At 50.4% G+C, this 23,238-nt stretch overlaps 2 protein-coding genes across 3 annotated transcripts; both read left to right on the top strand.

Moving 5' to 3' along the window:
* The first annotated feature begins 1,077 nt into the window (after window positions 1-1,077).
* On the top strand, window positions 1,078-6,631 carry NEIL2 (nei like DNA glycosylase 2). 2 transcript variants are annotated; one of them, XM_054063403.1, is made up of 4 exons: window positions 1,078-1,215; window positions 2,673-2,677; window positions 5,488-5,684; window positions 5,958-6,631. In XM_054063403.1, the coding sequence occupies exons 1-4, from the start codon at window positions 1,078-1,080 to the stop codon at window positions 6,272-6,274; spliced, it is 657 nt and encodes a 218-aa protein (XP_053919378.1). In that variant the 3' UTR covers window positions 6,275-6,631. The 2 variants fall into 2 exon arrangements, with proteins under 2 accessions (XP_053919378.1, XP_009560892.1); XM_009562597.2 differs by lacking the exon at window positions 2,673-2,677 and adding an exon at window positions 2,885-3,216.
* A 1,038-nt stretch (window positions 6,632-7,669) lies between these two features.
* FDFT1 (farnesyl-diphosphate farnesyltransferase 1) lies at window positions 7,670-23,238 on the top strand. The gene is made up of 8 exons (XM_054063307.1): window positions 7,670-7,823; window positions 8,992-9,089; window positions 15,233-15,416; window positions 17,347-17,475; window positions 17,937-18,128; window positions 19,075-19,251; window positions 19,510-19,662; window positions 21,607-23,238. Exons 1-8 carry the CDS (start codon window positions 7,707-7,709, stop codon window positions 21,826-21,828), a joined length of 1,272 nt encoding a protein of 423 aa, XP_053919282.1. The 5' UTR covers window positions 7,670-7,706; the 3' UTR covers window positions 21,829-23,238.

The following is a 23,238-nucleotide window of genomic DNA, read 5'->3' on the forward strand; positions in this document are numbered from 1 at the left end:
GCTGGTGCAAGTGTGAGCTAGTCCAGGTGGCAGAGAAGCTGAGATGCTAGCATGAGATGGGAACACTTCTTCTGGTGTGTTACCATGAACGAGATTGCTTCTGATTTGTACATCAAGCTATCTCAGAGCCTTATACCCAGTGCTGTGGAGTTTGTAGCCGAGTCTCTGGTCAGTGCTGGTCTCTGGGATTAGTCTGCAGGAGGAACTGGCCCTGTGGGGTGAAAGCCAAACCATGCTTTCTATGTCCTGAAGCCTGCTTTTTTGTATACCCAGTCCTGGAAGAAGTCTTCAGAACGGCAAGTGACACATGGCTAGGATTTCATGCCAGAATAACCATTCTGTACAACTGTGTCTTCTTGAAGGGAGGTATGGGATCCTGTAAGATGGTGCTTCTTCATCTGCCCCCTCAGCTAGAGTCTTCTGATCCCAGATTGCTGCTAGTGAAGCATATGAATGCTCTCTAACTGAGGCAAGCAGCTAGGAAAGCATGAGGAGGGGATTAGGTAACCCCAGTGCTGATAAGGGAGCAATGCTTGCCTAGGTGCTGGTATCAGGAGAAGGATGGCTCACTGGCCTACGCTGGTTCTGCTTCATTAATATCTATGTAAGGTTGCATTCCTCCTTTGTCCTGGGACATCAAAGCCGTGACAGAGGGAATGGTTGGTGTTAGGTGAGCCCCTGTTGCTGGTGAGGAGAGAGGTGCTGAACAGTCTAATTTAAGGTCCTCTGACTCCTGGAGAACCTCTGGTAGGAAAGGGTTTATGGAGATTTCCAAGCCAAACCCCTGGGGTGGGATGGGATGTGGGGTGAAAACTAACATTGGAGCGAGCTGCTTAAGGCCTTATTTGATTGAATTATTAATATCCCCAAGGATGGAAACTCCTTCACTTCCTTGGGCCTGAAGGGAACCTCTTTCTCTGCATGAACTTTATGGGGACTCGAGGAAGAAAATGAGTGAGGGAATTTTGGTGAGCTCAGCTTCTAACTGGTTTTGTTGTATTTGAGTTGCAACTTCCCCTCGACTCTAGGGCACCAAGCCTGAGGAAGGACCTGCTATTCCCTCATCAGCTGCTGGAGATGCCAGAGGGTCCATCAGTGAGGAAATTCCAGCTGCTGACCTCCCCTTTTGTAGGACAAGTGGTAGTCAAGGTGGGAGGGAGCAGCCGGAAGATCAATGTGAATGACCTGAATGCCCTGAGGCTCCAGGACTCCCAGGTGAGCAGTGTTAAAGATGAACTTACTGGTCCACCTCAAGTCTGAGGCAAACCACCATTGTCTACATCTGGGTCACAGAAAGTGCATAACCCAAGAAATAGGACCAAGCTTGTGTTTGAGGTGGACCCTTGGCTTTTTTTTATAGCCATAAAATAGGCCTATGTGGCCAAAGAGATGGGAATGCTCATTTTGGAGTACTGTTCTGTGTTGCAAAGTCTGGGATCAAGGTTACTGTGAGAAGAGGCTGTTGCAGGGATGTTACTAGATATGGAGATAGAATTATCTGTAGTTTTGGTCAGTTGTGCTAATGCACTAGTTCTGTGCCTCTCAAGGGAGGAGGAGTTGGTAGTGAGGGCTGTTTGTAGAACATGAGTTCATTTCTTCAGTATGAGGATGTTGGAAGTAGCAGCCTTGTTTCTCTCAGCTGTGAACTTAGAATTGCTTCCCTGATACCTGTGGGCAAGGTTTCACCTGGCTGGGTTGAAATGTCAGTGCTGTGGGCACACAGGGTCAGTCCTGCTGAGGGTTTCACTTGCCTGACCTCCTTCAGGTGATGATTTGGACTTGACTCCAAAGATACAGCCTTGCTTCTGATTACATAGTAGTCTCATGGAATCATAGCATGTCCTGAATTGGAAGGGGCCCACAAGGATCATTCAGTCCAACTCCTACCCCTGCACAGGACAACCCCAACGTTCACACCATGTGTCTGAGGGCATTGTCCAAATGCTTTTTGAATATTGTCAGGTTTGGTGCCGTGCCTGCTTCCCTGGGGACCCTGTTCCAGTGCTCCACCACTCTCTGGGGGAAGCACCTTTTCCTAATATCCAACCTAAACCTTCCCTAGGATATCTTCCTGCCATTAGTTGCCAGAGAGAAGAGATTCCCTTTTGAGGAAGCTGTAGACCACAATGAGGTTTCCCCTCAGCTGGGGACACAGGTGTGAGCTACTCAACAATCATTTATGGCAGGCTGTGGTGTCAGAGACAACCTTGTTAGGTCACCCTAACTTGAGACAACTGAAGCCAGCACAGAATCAGCAGGGGAATGAGAAGCAGTGGTGATAGACTTTGAAACTCTGAGTGTCTGTTGTGGTATGTCTCTGCCCTGACAGGAGGCCCTGAGAGGGCTTCACACTGTGGCATCTTGAACACCTTGTGGCATCTTGAACACCTTGTGTTTCATGTAGACAAAGAAGGGATGCTGAGAGAATGACTACAGGTCTGATGGGATGGCTTAGATGCTAATAAATCCTGTGTTCAGGGTGGGGCGATGTGCCTCCTAGCTAAAAGAAGTTGTAAGAAATAGTCACTTGTATGGAAACAGCTGAAGGTGGATCTTTGGTACATCCTACCTTTTTTTAAATCATATAATCGTAGGATGGTTTGGGTTGGAAGAGACCTTAAAGATGATCAAGTTCCAGTTCTGCTGCTCTGGGCAGGGACACTTTCCACTAGATCAGGTGGTTCAGAGCCTCATCTAACCTGGCCTTGAACACCTCCATGGATGAGGCTTCCATGACTTCTCGGGGCAACCTGTTCCAGTGCCTCACCACCCTCACAGTAAAAAATTTCTTGATAATATCTCATCTAAATCTTTCCTCTTTCAGCTTAAAACTGTTACCCCTTGCCCTTTCCCTGTGCTCCCTGACTCATCACTCCTTTCTCAGGTGCATGGGAAGAACTTGTACCTGGCATTTGTGGCTGCTGAAGGTCCCTTAGGACCAGCTGCTGAAGGGGCGATGCTGCAAAAAGAAGCTGCTAGTAGGGCAAGCCCTCCTGCCCAGGGAGGGCAAGAACAGGTTTGTGCTCCACAGATGCATCCTTGGGAGGAGGAGCTACAGGAACTCCAGCACTCAAGCTCTGAAGTCCCAGATGCAGCACAGGGTCCGGGCAGCTGGCTGCACTTCCACTTTGGCTTGTTTGGCAGCATTCGGGCAAATGAGTTCTCAAGAGCAAACAAAGCAAATAAGAGAGGGGACTGGAAGGATCCTATACCCAGGTATTTGGTGGAATCCTGAAACTCTGCTTTCTCTCCACTTCTCATTCTGGAGAGGTGTTCTCCTGTCTGAAACTAAATTTGTGTGGGGATGCTCTTAGCCCTGTCTCTTTCTCTGATAATTCTTGAGATAAATAGGCATGAGAGATGGCATGAATGTGTTCAACCAGAGAATCCACAGTGTGCTTGTGGGATACATGTTGCCTGGCAGCCTGAGGATCATAGTACCAGGTTACTTAAGATGTCTATTCAAGGAGAGAACTTTTAGGATGCCAGACTGAATCATACCATGAAAATGCAGTTTCTCCCAATTATAGAATTTAAAAAAGCTCTAGACAAATAGCATACGTTAAGGTAGCTGGAATTACAGGCTGGAGTGATACTGTTAAAGGCAGTAGTGTGTTGAAAACATGGGCTACAGTCTGTGTCCCGAGTCCCACTGGAAGTGTATCGAGGGGGGTAAATACTGGAAGATGGTCAGAACTCTGGTCTTGTGTGCTGTTTAACCTGTGTGCTGGTTAACAATGTACAAGGTGGGTGTGTGGCACCTGTGCTTTGGGGATACTTGTTAGAGATGCACTGCATGCCCCCTGCCCCACCATCCTGCCAGCTATTGAAGGATTACCTTATTTCTGTACAAGTACGTTAGCCTGGAGAAGAGGAGGCTGAGGGGAGACCTTATTACTCTCTACAACTACCTGAAAGGAGGCTGTGGAGAGGAGGGAGCTGGCCTTTTCTCCCAAGTGACAGGGGACAGGACAAGGGGGAATGGCCTCAAGCTCTGCCAGGGGAGGTTCAGGCTGGATATCAGAAAAAAATTTTTCATGGAAAGAGTCATCGGGCACTGGAACAGGCTGCCCAGGGAGGTGGTCAAGTCACCTTCCGTGGACGTGTTTAAGGAACGGGTGGATGAAGTGCTTAGGAGCATGGTTTAGGGAGTGTTAGGAATGGTTGGACTCGATGATCCAGTGGGTCCTTTCCAACCTGGTGATTCTATGATTCTATGGTAGGTAGTTTTAGATGCAGCCAGTTTTGTGTGCTGCTTTCAGCATCACTTTCCTGGTTTGTGGACCCTTACTGCTGGAGCACTTGATCATCTGGCTGGCTTGCTTAGGAGAGCTAAGATGCCAATATATCTCACCTGCTGCTGTCTCTCAGCTAAGGACTGCAAGGCAGCAGAAAGAAAAATTGTAAACAAGTTGTGTGGGTTCACAATCGTATGTCATTTCATGGCTGAAATGACTGGAATGGATTTCCTTGCATTATAAGATGGTGGTCTGGTGCATTGGAGTGACTGCTGTTGCCCTGTGCACACAAGCAAGCGTAGTGATAAGGTGCAGGCAAGGGATAACAGGACCAGGGCCTTTGGCTTCCGCTTGAACTGTGGCAGTCCTCCTGCCTGAGGGGACCTGCTACTTATAGAATCATAGGGTGGTTTAGGTTGGAAGGGATCTTAAAGCCCATCCAGTTCCATCCCCTCTGAACAGACACACCTTCCACTGGACCTGATTGCTCAAAGCCTCATCCAACATGGTCTTGAACACCTCCAGGGATGGAGCAGCCATGACTTCTTTGGGCAACCTGTGCTAGTGCCTCATCATCCTCACAGTAAAGACTTCAAGGCACCTCCCTGGCTTTCATGAGAATAAGTAGGCACATGTGAGGGCTGATGCCTCACTGTGTGTTTCTCTCTAAATGTATGTCATGTACAGGCTCTTTTCTCACCTCCCTGTAGTTTTTTTGCTCCATCACTGTGTTCCTGTCTCTTTCTGGTTTTCCCGTGTGAGTTTCTTCAGCCAGAGTAAAATATAACAAGTGATTTGGGGTTCATGATGAGACACTTCAACTTCTTTGAAGTATTGGAAGGTACTGGAAGGCTGCTATAAGGTCTCCCTAGAGAAGAAAAGGCTGTGGGGAGACCATATAGCAGCCTTCTAGTACTTAAAGGGGGCCTACAGGAAAGCCAAGGAGGGGCTCTTTGTCAGGGGTTGCAGGGACAGGATGAAGGGGAGTGGTTTAAAGCTGAAAGAGGGGAGATTTAGGTGAGATATTAGGAAGACCTTTTTTTCCTGTGAGGGTGGTGAGGCCCTGGCACAGGTTGAACTGAGAAGTTGTAGCTGACCCATTCCTGGAGGTGTTCAAGGCCAGGTTGGATGAGTCTTTGAGCAATGTGATCCAGTGGAGGATGTCCCTGTTTATGGCAGGGGGGCTGGAACTGGATAATCTTCAAGGCCTCTTTCAACCCAAATCACACTGATTCTCTGCTTCTTCCAGGCTGGTTCTGCACTTTGAGAGTGGAGGCTTCCTTGCTTTCTACAACTGCCGAATGCACTGGTGCTCCTCTCCGAGAGCCAATCCTACTTCTGACATCCTGTCTGTGGAGTTCCATCGTGGACAGGCACTGGATGCCCTCTGTGCACCTGACCCTGTCTGCTACACCCTCTTAGACCAAAGATATTTTTCAGGGCTGGGTGAGTTCCAGGGCATAGTGGCAGAGTAAGAAATGGAGAAAGACAGGTGGGATGTCTATAGACCCAGAGCTGCATTTCTGAACCCTTTACTCCTTAGCCTTAGGGCTTCTGTTTTGATCCAGCTGAGGGTATGTACTGCTTGTGTGCCACTGATACAGGGAATTTTATTGCTAGCTGTGATCAAAGGCAGAAGTTGCAGCAATTGAAGCCATAGGTCTGTATCATCTTGATAAGAAATATTCTTATTGTCTCCTTATTTCTGCCACTTTCCAGGGAACATAATTAAGAATGAGATCTTGTACCTGGCCAAGATCCATCCGTTAACACACGGCTCTCTCCTGGCTCGCTCAGATCTGGAGCGTCTGCTTGACTGTGCCATTCAATTCAGCTCTGCATGGCTGCACAGCAAGCTGCATGGCAAAGGGCTGCACCCTCAGATCTACCAGAAGGAGGAGTGTCCTCTCGGGCATGCAGTGATGAAGGGGACCTTTGGACCCTCAGGTGGTTTTAAGAGACTTACATGGTGGTGTCCTCAGTGCCAGCCTGCAGTACTGTCAGGGGATAGCGGTCCTTCCCCAGTCACCATGTGACCTGACTTTGCATTTCTCCTTTCCTGGAGGGTTTAGGTGGTCTCTGAACCACACTTAGTTGTCCTGAGAAGGGCTTCGTGGTTTCTTTGAGGCTGTTGAGTTTGCTCCTTGGGGACAGTGAGTTAGCAGAGGTAAGAGGAGGTTACAGGAGTTACTGAAGTACGATGTCTTTTTTTGTCACGAAGTCCCAACAGTGTAAACACAGTAGTTTGACCATTTCTGAGGTGTCTTGGTCCCCCTGTTCAGACTACAGTGAATGGAAAGTGTCAGGTATCGAGTGAGTGACTACTGCAGTCTGACATGACCCTGTCCCTCAAATCTGGTACAGGTGCAATGCCTTATGGTGGAGTTAGTGGAAAGGAGCATATCCCTCTGCCTAAACAGCTGGATTAATTCAGTATTGGATAATCCTGCCTCTGCTTGTAACTGAACACCTACACCACCACTGGTTAAAACTGGGTGGCTGTTCCCTCTGTCAGCTCTTGCTGGAACAGCTGCATCCTTCTGAGGGGGTGAAAATAAACCTCAGCAGTGCTTGGTGGAGCTCGTATCTGCCTGTCTGGCATGGTGTCTGCCCCATAGGAGTTGGATTTTTTATTTATTTTTTTTGTGGCAAACTGTTAATTCCAGATCTGCATTAAAAAAAAAAAAAGGTAAAAATTCCATTCTGCTTTAATGGATTATAGGGGTGGCCCTTAAGGGAAGAACTGCAAGGTTCATCTGAGTTGCTCATCACTCATTGCAAGCCTGATGGGTCTGGGAGGTGTCTAACAGTGGTTGTGAAGGGGATTGCATAAAACTCAGGATCTGCAAGGCCACCTGGAAGCAGAAAGATTTGGGATTGCAGATGAATGTGGTCCCTCCTTTGTGTGTCTGCAGCAGGAGGTGTTGCTGTCCTCGCCTCTGGAGTTGGGTTTATTTGGACAGTGATTGGAGTGGGAAACAAAAAATGGAGCCATAAGTGATGTTCGGTGTCTCTGGTGGTTTCTTGGTTAAAAACCGAGCTGTAGATGGGAACCAGCATTTGGTGCTGCCCTTTAGCAGCTTTGCTGTGCTCTGCGAGAGCAAACAACGCTTTCTATGGGAACGGCAGCGGCGAAGGACGGAGTCGCACACCTTTGCAGACAGGAGTGCGCAGCCTCGCCCCGCCCCGGGGCATCTGCGGGTGATGGGAGGGGGACGAGCCCGTTAACGGGGCTGCGGTGCCCGCTCCTTGCCGCGCCGCTCCCCAATCAGCGCCGGCCGCCGGCCGTCACACCAGGCGCGCCGCCCTCCCATTGGCCGGCGCCACCCTGGTGCGAGCGCGCTGCGGCCAATGGGTGCCGCCGGGCCGTGGGGCGGGCGCTGTGATTGGCTGCGAGGCGGAGCGGGGGCGGCCCCGCCCGGCGACGGGGAAGCGCTGCGGGGTGGGGGGGGCGGCGGCAGCGGCGGGATGAGCGCGTCCCTCATGGAGCTGCTCAGGAAATGGCTGGGCCACCCCGAGGACATCTACAACCTGCTGCGGTTCAAGATGGGCGGCTACCGGGCCGTCATGCCGCGGAATGACCCGGTGAGCTGGGTGGGAGGCGCTTTTCTAGCTCTGTCGAGTGCTTTCCTGTCACCGATCGGTTCCCAGGGGGGTGCGGGGACCGGGAGGAGAAGGGGATGGGCTGTCATCTTCCTGCGCTGCTGCGGCGCTGCCTGGGGTGAGGCTGGCGCGCCTTGCACGGCCTCGGTGCTGCCCGGGTGTTGCACCAGCTCTGGGCATCCCACGGTCCTGATGCTTCCCGTGCATCTCACTGACTCCGAGAATCCCATGGTCCTGATGCTTTGCTCGCATCCCACCGGCTCCGGGAATCGCACGCCTGATGCTTCGCGGGCATCCCACTGGCTCCGGGTGTCCCATGGTCTTGATGCTTTGCGTGCATCCCGCCGCCTCCGGGGACTGCACGCATGATGCTTCTCGTGCATCCCACCGGCTCTGGGAATCGCACGCTTGATGCTTGCGTGCATCCTACCGGCTCCAGGAATCGCAGAGTCCCAGTGCTTTGCGTGCATCCCACCGGCGCCGGGTGTCACGCGGTCGTGATGCTTTACGTGCATCCCACTGACTCTGGGGATTGCACGGTCCTGATGCTTCACCTGCATCCCACCGGCTCGGAGCATCCCACGCTTGATGCTTCCCGCGCATCCCAACGGCTCCCGGTGTCGCACACCTGATGCTTCCTGTGCATCCCACCAGCTCCAGGAATCCCACGCCTAATGCTTTGCCTGCATCCCACCGGCTCCGGGTGTCGCACGGTCCTGGCGCTCGTGTCCACCCCCCCGGCTCCGGGAATCGCACGCCTGATGCTTTGCGTGCATCCCACCCGCTCTGCGTTTCCTGCGGGGCCGGTGCTTTCGTGCATCCCGCCGCTGCTTTACAATCGTATCCGCGCCCCCCGTCATGGCACCGGCTCCGGGCTTTCCCTGCCCGTCTCGGGGCGGGCGCAGGGGCGGGGATGGGGCGGGTCGGAGCCCCCCGCGGCCGCGCCCCCATGGCGGCCAGCACCAAAGCCGTCTCTCTCTTCAAGCGCACGCTGGCCCTTTCCCCGCCGCGGGGTCCCCCCCGGGCCCTGGGGCGGCTGCGGGGCAGCGGGCGGAGGGTGGTGCAGCAGCAGCAGCGGGGGGTCCCGCTGTCCCTGCCGCCGGCCGCCCCCTGCCTCCAGCCGCCCCCCTGCGCCCCGCTCTGCCCGCAGGACTCGCTGGGATGTGGCCTCCGCACCTGCTACCGGTACCTCAACCAGACCAGCCGCAGCTTCGCCGCCGTTATCCAGGCCCTGGATGGAGAGCTGCGGTGAGTGCGGGGAGGGTGGGAGGGAGCTTTGGGGTGCAGGGGCCCTCCAGATACCGGGACTCCCTGGGAGGTGTGCGGGTTCCATGCTCCTCCAATGAGGAAGAGATGGTGGGTGCAACACCTCCTGATACCTCCTTGAGGGGTGGTGGGTGCAATGACCTCTGTTCCTCAGGGGGTGATGGGTGCGGTGCCTCCTGCTCCCCAAGAGGTGGTGGCTGCAACAACTGCAACGCTTGAGTCTCCCTGGGAGGTGGTGGAGGTGATACTCGCCCAACACCAGACTCCCCAGTAGGTGATGGGTGTGATGTTTCTATAACACTGCTGCCCCAAGAGGTGGTGGGTGCAACACCCTCCTGACCCCAGGGCTCCCCGGAAGGTGGTGAGTGCAATGAGTCCCTGACACCAGTGTTCCCTGGAGGTGGGGGGTGCAATGAGTCCCTGACGCTGGGGCTCCACGGGAGGTGATGGATTCAATAATCCCCTAACACCAGGGCTTCCTAGGAAGTGGTGGGTACAACACCCCCTCAACAGTGGGGCTCCCAGAGAGGTGGTGGGTGCAATGCCCCCCTAACACTGGAGCTCCCTGAGAGGTGGTCCATGCAACGTACCCCTGACACTGGGGTGCCCTGAGAGGTGGTGGGTGCGATGCCCACCCCAGACCTGGCCAGAAGGTGGTCTGTGCAGTTTTCTTGGCGAATATTCCCTCTTTACCCCTGTTCAGCAGATCGTCAGGGTTCTGGGCTGAGCTGGCTGGGAGATGCTCAGTGTAGCCCCACCCCGTGCAGCTGGACGTGCAGTTTTCCACGTTTGAACTGGCAGGCTGTCATGCATCCCCCAGAGCTGGGCTCCTCAGCTGTGCAGGCCCAGGAACAGACATAGCAGCTTCTTGGCCAGCAGACAGTTAAAACACCGTGCCTGGCCATGTGCTGTTTGTGACACCCTGGGAATGTGTCCTGGCAGTACCAAGCCTTCGGGCTGGCCAGAGGGACGTGGCCCTGCAGTGGGAGGAGGTGAGCAAAAACCCCGGGGCTGACGGAGGGCCTGGACTCAGCCTAGAAGGTGCATTTTGAAGCAGCTGCCTCAAAACCTATGCAGTTATCAGAGGCAGCTTGCTGCACGCTCATTGTTTGTTGTACAAGTTTTGCTGACCTGTGCAGGAAAACTTCACATGGTGACAGTAACAGAGGATGCAAAGCTCAGCTGCCCTGCAGCCCTGTGCGTATGTATATGCCTGTATCATTTGTACAGTGCTTACTGATTTCAGTATGTAGCCCTCCCTTCAGTTAATTCCAAGTTGGCTTAATCATCAACATTAGGTATTTCTAAAAGTTGCACTGGACACGTCTGATGCTGTGGTTGTGCCTCCACAACCTGCAGTCACAGGCACTAGCTTGAAAACTGCGTTGTCTGTTGGGTTTCTGAGCCCTAGTTTGGCATTTTGGAACTGTGCTCCATGGCTGTTGTTCAGCATTTATGAAATGTGTTTGTAGCCCTGTTTTACAGGAAAGGCAGAGAAATTCAGTGGTTTTGGCTGGGTTTACACAGAAAGGTACGAGTGGAGCCAAAAATTAAATGTTTTTTTTTTCCATGCTTGATATATTAGGTAATGTAGAAATTAAGGGGAAAAAAAATGCCAGTCAGTAAAACACCTTGAAACCTGTTGATCGTGTCTGCATGTGTTTGGCTTGCTTTGATCTTCCTGCAGTTCTATGTGTTTTCTGTTCTTTAATCCTTGTACTACAGCTTGATTGGATCAGGAAGGCTCCCTACCCTCAGGGCACAGAAACTTCTGCCTGGCATCCTAAAAATGCTATTGCCAGATCTTTGCAACCTACAGCTGTTCAGGGATTGGTGCTGAGTTACAGCTGGGTCGGCAGTGGATCAGAAGAAATTAATTTTCCAAGCACAGTGGCTCTGCTGAAGGATTTAGGGGCAAACAGAGGGAAATGCAGAATAGGCAGAATATAGAAGTGGACAGAGCAGCAAGCTTACCAAAGGAATTAATTTTGCTGGATCACATCAAAGAAGTGCTTTCATTTATGTTAACCCCGTTAGGGGGTTAAATTGAACCCCTGTGATTACAGACTGCTTAATATCATAGAATTATAGAATTAAAGAATCATGGAATGGTTTGGGTTGCAAAGGATCTTAAATGTCATCCAGTTCCAGCCCCTCTGCCATGGGCAGGAACACCTTCCACTGCATCAAGTTGCTCAAAGCCTCATCCAGCCTGGCCTCCAGGGATAGGGCAGCCACAAATACTCTGGGCAACCTGTGGCAGTGCCTCACCATCCTCACAGGAAGAAAAGTCTTCCTGATATCTAATCTAAGTCTTCCCTCTTTCAACTTGAACTGTCCCCCCTCATCCTATCCCTAGACTTCCTGCTAATGAGCCCCTCCCCAGCTTTCCTGTAGGCCCCTTTCAGTACTGGAAGGCTGCTTTAAGATCTTCCTTGAGCCTTCTTTTCTCTTCTTTAGGCTGAACAACCCCAACACTCTCTGCCTGTCCTGATATAGGAGGCTGGGGAAGCGTTGAAGCTCTTGTCCTCCGATTTACATCTCTGCTTCTGGGAGTTTCCATGTGTCCCCTGAGGACTGTTTGAAAACAGAGAACTTCTGGATGAGTGCTTAGTGATGCTTCCCCAGGCTAGCATGCAGGGAATTGAGCTGAAATGTTTGCTTTCTTCCTGCTTATTTTTTTTGGCCTCATAAACTGTATGTTTTGTTGGCCCTGTTGGCCAGGGCCCTGTCCAGCCTGTTTTGCAGATCTCAGGTTATAGTTTGATTCTGCAAAACAAGCCCATTGCTCCATGGTGAGGGCATTTTCTTGGAAGGTGGAGGCTCAAAATTGCAGCTTCATCAGCAGCTGAGCCAACATCTTAACTCCTGGTGGTGGAGAGGATTTGAGAGCCAACATCATAGCTCCTCTCCTGGTGGTGGAGAAGAGGAGAGAGATGCTCCTGCCTTCCCCTGCTGCTGGCCACACAGTCCTGCCTGTGCCTGGGACCCTTCAGGGTCAATTTCTGCAGGTTCAGCTACTTTGTAGAGAGGATTGGCCCTGTCCTGACAGTGGGTGAATGTGGTGGCAAGGAGAAAAGAAACCTCCTCACTTGGGGAGGGAGGAGCTTTGCCTTGAACAGGGGTGGAGCTTGAGCCCAGAGAAGAAACTGGTCTTACTCTTTGCAATTGAGTGCTTCCAGTTGTGCAAAGGGTAAGTAATGCCAGAGTGACCTTTTCCCAACACTTGAATGCGTCCTTTCTGATGAAGGCTTGTGTGGCTTTGGTTGGTCTCTGTCATCACTAGGGATCTGTGGTTGAAGACCAGCTGGGACTATGATGCTTGGGGATCCTGCAGAGAAATGGCAACTTGCAGGCAGACCACACTTGCTGCCTACTTGTTTTTGTAATCTTCTATGTCATAGAATCGTAGAATAGTTTGGCTTGGAAGGGAACTTTAAATTGAATCCAGTCCAGCTCTTCTGCAGTGGGCAGGGACATCTTCAACCAAATTAGCTTACTCATAGCTCCGTCCATCCTGGTCTTGAATATTTCCAGGGATGGGGCATCTGCTGTCTCTCCAGGCAACCTGTGCCAGTGTCTCACCACCCTCAGCATAAAATAAATCCTCCTCTGCTTAGCCTAAATCTCTGTGGAGCTAAAATCAATATATAATGGAAGCTAGGGATGCCACTAAGGTTTGGATGCAGAAGAGGAGTTAAATAAGTGTTTTAACCACGCTAGAGTCCGGAGTTGTTGCTAGATCTTCTCTTGGTATGGTGTGGATGTGAGAGGTGGCATTTCAGCTTCTGCTCTGCCTTTCTTGGTTGCTGCCAGTGAAGGTTGGTGCTGAAAGGGGCTGGGGGTCCTGGGCACTTGGCATTGTGTCAAATGAACCTTTGCAGCCTGGTTGAGATTGAACGGCTCGATTGTGCAAGGGAACAGGAGGGCGCAAGGCAGCTGAGATGGGTGGTTTGACAGGTATTAAATACCCTTCAATTAAGGAAAAAATGCCGAATTTAACAGTATTCTAAGAGCCAGTCAGTCTTCCCTGGCTGCTTAATCACTGCTTGCACACTGTCATCTCAGGAGAGCAATGCTTTTGCCTCATAATTAGTGCTTAAGCAGTCCAAGCTAGTTTTCAGTTTGTCAAACAATTAATACATCATCTCCTGCTAGAGATGTATCACTCTGCTCATTTAGAGCTAGGGGATTATTTTTTATAAATCCTGCTGCTGGCATTTCTCTCCATCAGGACCTTTGTTTGCTTTAGCTACAGAAATGTGGACCATGAGTGGGGAAGGTAGAGGTGGTGGGGCCGGGAAAGGAAGCGGCTCTCCTAGCTTTCTGCTAGGGTGCTGAGACATGTAGGCTGGCTCAAATGTCTTCTGCATGGAAATACAAAATACAGGATGGTTTTAGCTCCATCTGCCAGACCTAATGTTACTGTTGCATGGTAAGGGACTCCCTTATTCTGCCCACAGACAGGGTAAGAGGGTGCTGGATGCAGAGAAGAGGAAGTGGTAGGAAAAGTACACTTGCTTTTTTCCTTTTCCTCATTTTGCATTTGTTTTTTTCCAATAAGCTGACTTCAGGCTTTGTCCTCTGGGTCCTAGTGAGCACTGGCCTTCCTTGTGGGACTGGATTTTCTTGCAAATTGGATCTGGCAGTGCCTTACCCCTTCCCAGGGAGAACTTACTGGACCATCCCTTCCCCAACACACGTCATAGAAAGCTAAAAGTCACCCATAGTTAGAGTCATAGAATTGTTAAGGTTGGAAAAGATCTCTAAGATCTTTAAGTCCAACTATCAACATAATACCACCATACATACTAAATCATGTCCTGAAGCACCACATCTACATGTTTTTTGAACACCTCCAGGGATGGTGATTCTAGCACTTCCCTGCACAACTTGTTCTAATGCTTAACCACTCTTTCAGTAAAGATATTTTTCCAAATATCCAATCTAAACCTCCACTGGTGCAACTTGAGGCCACAGTTCTCTGCATGAAGGAAAAAAACTTGGATTTCCTAACTCAGCTCGGATGTGCTGCACCTTTCACGGCGGTCAGCCTGTGGGGAGTTTGTGCAGAGGCACCTCACTTGTTCAGTGGAAGTTCAAGGAAATTATGAGCAAGGTAAGTGGGAAGCACTGCTGTTGATGCTTTCCATCCCTGACCTGCTGCTCTGATCCTGGGATATGAGCAGCACGTTTTGGATGCTTTTATTTGGCATGCCTACACTGTAGGGAAGAGCCACTGTCCCCAGATGAGGGCTGGACAAGCTGTCACCCTGGATCTAGTTAATATGTCCCTGCTCATTGTAGAGGAGTGCGACTAGATGACCTTTAAAGAATCGTAGAATCATAGAATGCTTTGGGTTGGAGGGAAGTTTACACGTCATCTAGTCCAAACCCCTTACAGGAGCACGGACATCTTCAGTCAGATCAGGTTGCTCAGAGCCCCACCAACCTGAGCTTGAATGTTTCCAGGAATGGGGCCTCAACTACCTCCCTGGACAACCTGTTCTAGTGTTCTCCACCCTCATTGTGAAAAATTTTTTCCTTATATCCAGTCTAAATCTCCCCTCCCTTAGTTTAAAACCATCGCTCCTTGCCCTGTCACAACAGGCCTGCCTAATAAGTCTGCCCCCATCTTTCCTGTAGGCCCCTGGAAGGCTGCTATAAGGTCTCCGTGCAGCCTTCTCCAGGCTGAACAACCCCAACTCTCTCAGCCTGTCCTCATAGGTCCTCCAGCCCTCAGATCATTTTTGTGGCTCTGTAGGTCCATGTTCTTCCTTTTCCAATCCAAACCCATTCCATGATTCTGTGATTTGACACAAAAAGCCGATTTCCAAACTGTAGGAGACACCACCAAACATTGGTTAGGGGTCAGGAAGTTTTTCACATCGCCACTTTCTCTTCTGCTCAGTGGCTGAAGTACTGTATCACTTGAGATGTGAAAGCCAATTGTGCTGGAAGTGCTTGTGTCTTCCAAACACATTAATGGTCTAGGGCAGCCGGTGCGTGTCGTGTTGAGCCGCAAGCGCCTCTGCGTAAGGCTGTGTGGTTAATCTAAGCTATTTGTCCTGACTAATAGGCAAACCCAAGTAAGAGATAATCATTTTTTTTCCCCCTCTCCCCAGACATGCCGTCTGTATATTCTACCTAGTTCTCCGTGCCCTGGACACTATAGAGGATGACATGACCATCAGCTTAGATGTAAAAGTCCCGATGCTGCATGAATTTCACTCCTATCTTTATCAACCAGAGTGGAAATACATGGAGAGCAAGGAGAAGGACCGACAGGTGCTTGAGGACTTCCCAACGGTAAGGCATCCACCTCATTGCTTCAGCTGCCTTGTGTCTCCTTTGTGTGCATAGTTGTCACTCCGTGTTATGCCTGCTGGGCTCATTCAGGCCCTGCTGAGCCCATAGCTCTTCCAAAGAGCTGTATCACCTGTACTTGGGGCTGGACGCAGAGGTGGAGTGAGAAACCCAAACATTACTCAACTCTCCACATTAGCCAGAGATGATTACCTGGCTGTGAGAAAGCGCCAGCTCTAAAAAAGTGGCTTTTTGCCTCCCCTGTTGGAAGAATAAACGACCATCACCTTGTACAGAGTGTATAGGGTTTGTTGCCCAATGTGGCCCAGTGCAATGACTTGGGTGTCCTGTGGCCCCAGACAGGAGGAAAGCTTATTGGGTGTCTGAGTTATAGATGGACCAGCATTTGCAGAGATCCTGCAAGATCTTCTCTTGAGCTACAGGAGTCTATCTGCAGGTCTTTAAGGTGCATATAAGATAAAAAGTGACACTGTTAGTAAAGTGTCACTGTTAGTAACAATATTGCCCAAAGTCTTGTTGCTCTAAGAATCCTTCTAAAAGGAAGCCACAGAGGTCTGCATCTCCGCTACCGAACTAAAGCAGTACTGGAACCTGTTCTCTGACCTGGAGGCCAATCGGGAAAGTTTGGCCACCTCCAAGCCGTAAAACTCTCAGCATCCAGAGCAACACAGTTGCATCCCACCTTGAGAGGTGGTTTCTGGCCCACGCTTCTTCCCGAAGTGCTGCCTGGAGTCAGAAGCACATCGGGGGCCATGCTGATGGGGTAGCTGCAGGTGAGGGAGTCTGTGCTTGATACTTAGGTTTCTGGTGCAGATGTAGCTGTAGCCTGAGTTCTGTGCTGTAGGCCCTGCAGGATGGCAGGCAGCAGAGCTGAAACTGAATTATGTTTCAGGCTCCTGCCAGGTTTCAGCCCCAGTGGGAGCAAGGGGATGGTGGAGCTTTGACGCACCGAGGTGCAGCGTCTCCCAGTGCTGTGTTACCCACAGAGTGGGAAGGGGAACCCATCCAGCCAGTATTCTTGGAGGGGATCCATCACACTTACAGCCAAGAGATGCTGTGGGCTGGAAGGCAAGGCTGAGTGGGGATACAGACGTCTGGTAGAGGTATATTTGCAGGTCGTACTTCTCTGTGTGGCAGATACAAGCCGTTGAGACAGAGGCAGAGTTGATACGCTTATTTTACAGCAAGACTAAGACACAGGGCAAGGAGGAGAGCCTGGATCTGTGGTGGCGGTTGTGTTTGAGCTGTAGTGGCTCAGACTCCTGTCCTTGCCTGACACACACCCTGCGCTGGCTGTAGTTACCCACTGATGGAGAAGAGCACTCAGCATAATAAAACTCTGCTGTTTTGGGAAGGGGAGGATGCACTTTTCTTCTCAATGCAAGAGTGACTGACTCATTGAATCATGTTATTGGAAATACAGGATTTTAGGTATTCTCCGTTGCTTGATGTCTTGTCAGTTGTGCAAAATGTGCCTTGTGGAGCCAGAGCTGGAGAGGGCTCAGGATAACAGAGCACCAGAAACCTCCCCTGTCTTTTCCTGCTGTTGGTGTGATGGGCTGCTCTTGCAAATTATAAAACCCCCAGCTCTTTGCACCAAGTGTAGCTAGTTTTGTCCTGCAGCTCCCAGATGATACCAGTCCAAGGCCAGAGAGCCTTCCCAAAGATATTGCTGTGTCTGATCTACTGCCAGAGACGGTTCCATTTAGATTGAGAACAGACTGAGCCTGTGCTTTAAGGGCCTTGAAACAACTCTGGTTGTGGGAGTTGTCCTGGATCTCCAGCCAGGGCAGGATAAGAGCCTGGTAAACAGTCTTTTTCTAATTTCTTAAAAAATGTTGAGCTCTGCTATTTTTTCCTGACACTGTGTTGTTGTTTTGTTTTTTTTTCCTCGTGGTGGTTTGTGCTGTAGATCTCCATGGAGTTCAGGAACCTGTCAAAGGTTTACCAGGACGTTATTTCAGATATTTGCCACAAGATGGGTGTTGGGATGGCAGAGTTCTTGGAGAAGAAGGTGGACTCTCAGCATGAGTGGGATAAGGTAATTCAGCCTAGAGAGAGGATTGGACTGAACGTGAGTAAGGTCCACTTTATCTCTGGGGGAAAAGGAGGCAGAGCACCCCTGTGAGGGTTCAGCTGTTTGAGGGAGGCTATGTGGGTCTGGGGAGGCTTGGAGAGACTGATGGTCCTGTAGGTAATGGGAGGAAGGCATGGATTGTTGGTGTCACCAACCAGCATGTGTTGTTCACATCAGCTGTTCATGGTGGGCAGTTTGTTCAGCTGCTGGAGGCAGAGTGACACCTTGGTGGGACACCTTTGGTGAGGTGTTTGCTGGGCATGGGAAAGCCAAGGTGTCTGGGGGGGGAAGGGGCATGAGAATGTACAGATGTACTCTCAATCACTTCTGAGCATCATTTTTGTAAAACTTACTATTGCAAGTGGGCAACTCTTTGTTACTTTTATCTTGTTTTTTCTGCCCCTTCCCTTCTCGGTGTCTCACAGTATTGTCACTACGTTGCTGGTCTGGTGGGGATTGGCCTTTCCCGCCTCTTCTCTGCATCAGAGCTAGAAGATCCTATTGTTGGGCAGGACACAGAGCTGGCAAACTCCATGGGCCTCTTTCTGCAGAAAACCAATATCATCCGTGATTATCTGGAGGATCAGATGGAGGGACGGGAGTTCTGGCCCAAAGAGGTGAGGGAAAGCACTGCCTTGGGGCAAGCATTTCTGCTGTGCCTCTTTGGGAAATGCAGTAAGACTGAAGGTACTACTGCTGCTGCTCTGATGCAGCAAGTTGCATCCTCTCGTTAAAAAGGTTCCTGCTGGAATTTCCTTTGAAGTCCCAAAAGCCAGGGGTTTTCCCATCCTTTGAAAGAGTGTCAAGGAGCACCAACCTGCCCAAGACCTGTGATGAATGGAGCCAACCGTCCATGCTTCCCAGGACACCTGTCTCAGGAATGCAGTACAGGGTGCATAGTAGAAAGTGCACAGCTAGGATTGCATTGTCTCTTGTGTCCCTTCAAGCCAAAGTTAACAGGAGACTTGACGGTCTGCTTTAATTGTATTAAGACTCTACAGTAAAGCTGTGTTGTGTAAGATCACTGGTTTGGTTGTGGGGATGAGGTGACGTCTCCCCACACTGCCATAAACTTTTTGGGCACCTTTTCCCTCTTCCTCTGTTCTATTGGCTCTAGGAATGAGGGAGGATAAGACTGGGTCAGATCTCAGCAGGGTACCTAGCCTGTTCCCAGAGGCAGTATCAGCGCTCTCTATGCCTGACAGATGCTTCTCTGCTCTTCTTGAGGCCCTCCAAGAACTTTCTCTCCTTCTTCCATGTGGCTCACGTGTTTCATAGAACATTTCTTGATGTCAGCCTCATGTGCAATACCACTTTTCCTTTCCCTGCCTAGAGAAGATGTGGAGATAAGTTACATCTCTCTTCTTTACAATCCCTTTGTATATGTGAAGGCCACTGTCATATCTGCGCACCCTGCCCTTCCTTCTTTTCTTTAGCCTAGTAAGTTCAAATCCTTCAAGGCTTTTGTGGGTTCTTGTTGCTTTCCCAGACGTCACGCTGTTATTGATATCTCTCTTACGGCATGAATGTACACTCCAACTTGTGAGTCCTTATCTTATTTAGGTTTGGAGCAGATACGCAAAGAAGCTCTCGGATCTTGCCAAACCAGAGAACATTGATATGGCTGTCCAGTGTCTGAATGAGCTCATCACCAACGCCCTCCACCATGTCCCTGATGTACTCACATATTTATCCCGCCTGAAAAACCAAACTGTCTTCAACTTCTGTGCTATCCCCCAGGTGAGTTATGTATTCAAGTGGTTCATCATCTGCAGCCCAGGTGATAAGAAGTTGGAGGTGAAGTATCATGTCAGTATTAGCCTGGTTTAGTCTCCATCTCTTCTATTTCTTCCTTCTTTCCTGGTACCTATTGTTTCCACTGTTGGTGAGATTGTGGCTCCACTCCAGAATGTCTTGCCATTGATTTCACTAGAGCCAGGGTTACTTCCTTGGCAAGCTCCTCGCAATGCCGTAAGGGCCTATTGTGTTTCTCCTTAGGTGATGGCTATTGCCACGTTGGCTGCCTGCTATAACAACAAGCAGGTGTTCAGGGGGGTAGTGAAGATCCGGAAGGGACAAGCCGTCACTCTCATGATGGATGCCACAAACATACAAGCTGTCAAAGCCATCATGTACCAGTACGTGGAAGAGGTAGGTTGAGCAACTGGCTTCCAGTAATTTGTGTCTGAATGTGGAACTGTGGAGGCTCATCAGTGGAGGACCAAGTGCAAGGTCCTGCACCTTGGTTGGGGCAATCCCAAGCACAAATGTAGGCTGGGCGGAGAATGGATTGAGAGTAGCTCTGAAGAGAAGGACTCGGGGATGCTGGTGGATGAGAAGCTCAGCATGGGCTGGCAATGTACACTTGCGGCCCAGAAAGCCAACTGTATGCTGGGCTGCATCAAAAGAAGTGTGACCAGCACGGTGAGCGAGGGGATTCTGCCCTCACGAGACCTCACCTGGAGTACTGCATCCAGCTCTGGATTCCTCAGCACAGGAAGGACATGGATCTGTTAGAGCCAATCCAGAGGCCACAAAGATGATCAGAAGGTTGGAGCACCTCCCACATAAGGAAAGGCTGAGAGAGTTTGTGTTGTTCAGGCTGGAGAGAAGGTTCCAGAGGGAACTTACAGCAGGCTTCCAGTACTTCAAGGAGGCCTACAGGAAAGCTGGGGGGGGTCTCTTTATCAGGGGGTGCAGGGATAGGATGAGGGCTAATGATTTAAAGCTGAAAGAGTGGATGTTTAAATTAAATATTGGGAAGAAATATTTTCTGTGAAGGAGGTAAGGCACTGGCAGGGTTGCCTAGGGAAGTTGTGGCTGCCCCATCCCTGGAGGTGTCTAAGGCCAGGTTGGATGGGACTTTGAGCAACCTGATCCAGTGGAAGGTGTCCTTTGCAACCCAAACTATTCTAAACCATTCTATGATTGATTCTATAATTCTATGAGCTGTGCAGTCACAGAGGAACTTTCCCAGAGCACAGTTCCGAACAGGTTGTATCATCTCCCCATGGGCTGCTGCAGCAAACAGGCTTGTTTTTATTGTCTAGTTGCCATGGTGTGGTGGTTGTTCCCTTGTGCTTCATGGCCAACAGTAAATAAGAGCAGATATTCACAGGTGGTTAAAGCAGTGGGACTCCCTATTTCAGGGTACTATTGAGGTTAAAAATTCACATGGAGGAACATCTGGTGGATAGTTTATGGGAAAGAAAAACCCTCAGCCCCAGAAACCAAATCCAGTGAGGGCTGTTGAATAAAAAGACATCACTTCTGCACCATGGAGACCCCAAACCATGGATTATTTGAGCTTTCTTTGTAGGCTGGCCACCCTGGTGACAAGGGACAGTGGCACCATAGCCCAGAGTCTCTGTGCAACCCTCCCTAAGAGTCATGCAGATGATTATTTTAAAGGCCACAGGGTTTGCAGACCATGAAGAGGTTTCTTAAAAGACCATGGAGTTATCCGATGAAGGTGCCATTCCAGGCAGTCACAATGGGTTCTCCTCACTGATAGTGGGTGAGGATTGCTGGGCAAGAACCGCTGGTAGCAGCAACACTACTTGTGGTTGAGTCTGACGCCGTGTGGGCCATCTCCAGTCATGGGGTGCCCTCAAGAGGCTGCTTGGCTTAGTGCATCTCTCGAGGGAAATAGGTCCTGGCCTCGTGCAGACATCCCTTGCAGCTGGTCCTTGCTCCATAGCAATCCACTGGCTTCCACTTATAGAATCACAGACTCATAGAATCATTAAGGTTGGAAAAAACCTCTAAGATCAAGTCCAACTATCAGCCGAACACCACCATGCCTACTAAACCATGTCCTGAAGTGTCACAGCTACATGTTTTTTGAACAACTCCAGGGATGGGGACGCTTCCAGTGCTTTACCACTCTTTCAGTAAAGAAATTTTTTCTAATACCCAATCTAAACCTCCCCTGGCACAACTTCAGGCCATTTCCTGTCATCCTATCACTTGCTTCTTAGGAGAAGAGACCAACACCTGCCTCACTTCAACCTCCTTTCAGGTAGTTGTAGAGGAGTGGTCCCATTTGTCCTCCCAACCTTAGGTGAGACTTGTAACTCCTTCCTCCCTCTGTAGATCTACCAGAAGATCCCAAGCACGGACCCATCATCCAACAAGACGCAACAGGTCATCGCTTCCATCCGTGCCATGAGCTTGCCCAGCAACCCCATGGCATCACGCCACCACTACTCCCCCATCTACCTCTCATGCGCCATGCTCCTGGCTGCTCTGAGCTGGCAGTACCTGAGCACCATCTCCAAGGCCACTGAGGAGTACGTCCAGGCGGGCGAGAACTGATGGGCAGCAGATGGGTGGGGGGAGACGTGGTTGGTGGAAGGGCAGCGGATGCAGGAGGCTCCTCATCCCCTGCTGGTGAAGACGGCCAGCAGTGAGGTGCCACAGGGCCTGGGACGGTGACAAGGATGGGACACCAGTGAGCTGCAGCCCTGGGATGATCGTGTGGCATTTCCAGACTCCACTCCTCACCGCTCTTGCTATCTGCTTGGATGGTTAGAAATGCTTATTGGAGTCTTAATGTTTGGGGTTGAATACTTCCCCCCCACCTTCTTTCCTGTTGGACAGTTTACCTGAATTATTTTGATTTTTTTTTTTTTTTTGTTAGGATGGTTTTAAATAGAAACTCCAGTTGTCTCTTTTCTTGCTTAAGATTTGAGAAACCTTTCCAGAGCTGAGCAAAGCCTTCTGGGTTTTGCCTCCCTTTCTTAGGCAGCCTCTTCCCCATCACATCTGGTGCCTGCTCTGCACTGGAAGAACGCTGCTTCAGCCAGGAAAGCAATATGCTTTCTTATCCAGGGGAAAAGCTCTGGCGACCTTCTGGCACTCAGCCCAGGCTGGTTGACATCCTGCAGGCTGGAAACAGGTAGAGGCGATCCTCACATTTCTGTTGTGCTGAAAGAGGCTACAAGGCTTGAAACAAGCCCTTTTAATGTTAAATACACAGTAGGTGGGATGCTCTGTCCACTTGAATGTGCTCCTAGCTGAAAGCAACTTCTTACAGCTCCCTGTCCTCTAGCAGATGGCATCCTGCACTTGAAAAGCTACGTTTCAGCAGCTGGGGACATTGTAAAACAGGCGAGCTGTGTGGATGGCACTGAGTGAATAAGTGGCTGTGGCAGAGCAGCACCACTGCAGCAGCACCAGGTGCCTCTACAGAGCAGAGGAGTGAAGGTTTGCACCATGCTGTCCCTCATGGGATGCTTTTTAGGGGGGCCTTGGTGCACTGGCTGCCCTGAAAGGCAGTGATCCATGCCGTGGGGTGAGAAGGCTTGAGCCACTTAGGCAGGGTCCAGGGCAGGTTTCCCTGGCTCATTTGGCTCTAGCTCAGGATGCTGCTTTGGGTTACACTGACGTGCAAACTGGAAAAGGCTTCTACTGCTATTCTGAAACACATCTGACTGGACTTAACTCTAAGAAGAAACAATGCTTTAAAGGCAAGTCCTGATTTCCTGGGGTGGATTTTTGGTGGTGTGGTCCCTATCACCCCTAAATGCTGCTTTGCCTTTGTGAAGGGGAAGTGCAGTTCAGTGGACTTGACAAGGCCAAGCCCCTGCAGCCCGACTGTTACTCGGAGGGAAGACCCCTACTCCACAAGTACACATGTAGATAGTTTTAAGCTGTTGTTCAAAAGAAACTTGCGGTAGCTCTCTTTGTGCGGCTTCCCGTCTTGTTGAAATTAAAGTTTTCTTT

The sequence above is a fragment of the Cuculus canorus genome, chromosome 3, assembly GCF_017976375.1.
Source record: "Cuculus canorus isolate bCucCan1 chromosome 3, bCucCan1.pri, whole genome shotgun sequence".
NCBI lineage: Eukaryota > Metazoa > Chordata > Aves > Cuculiformes > Cuculidae > Cuculus > Cuculus canorus.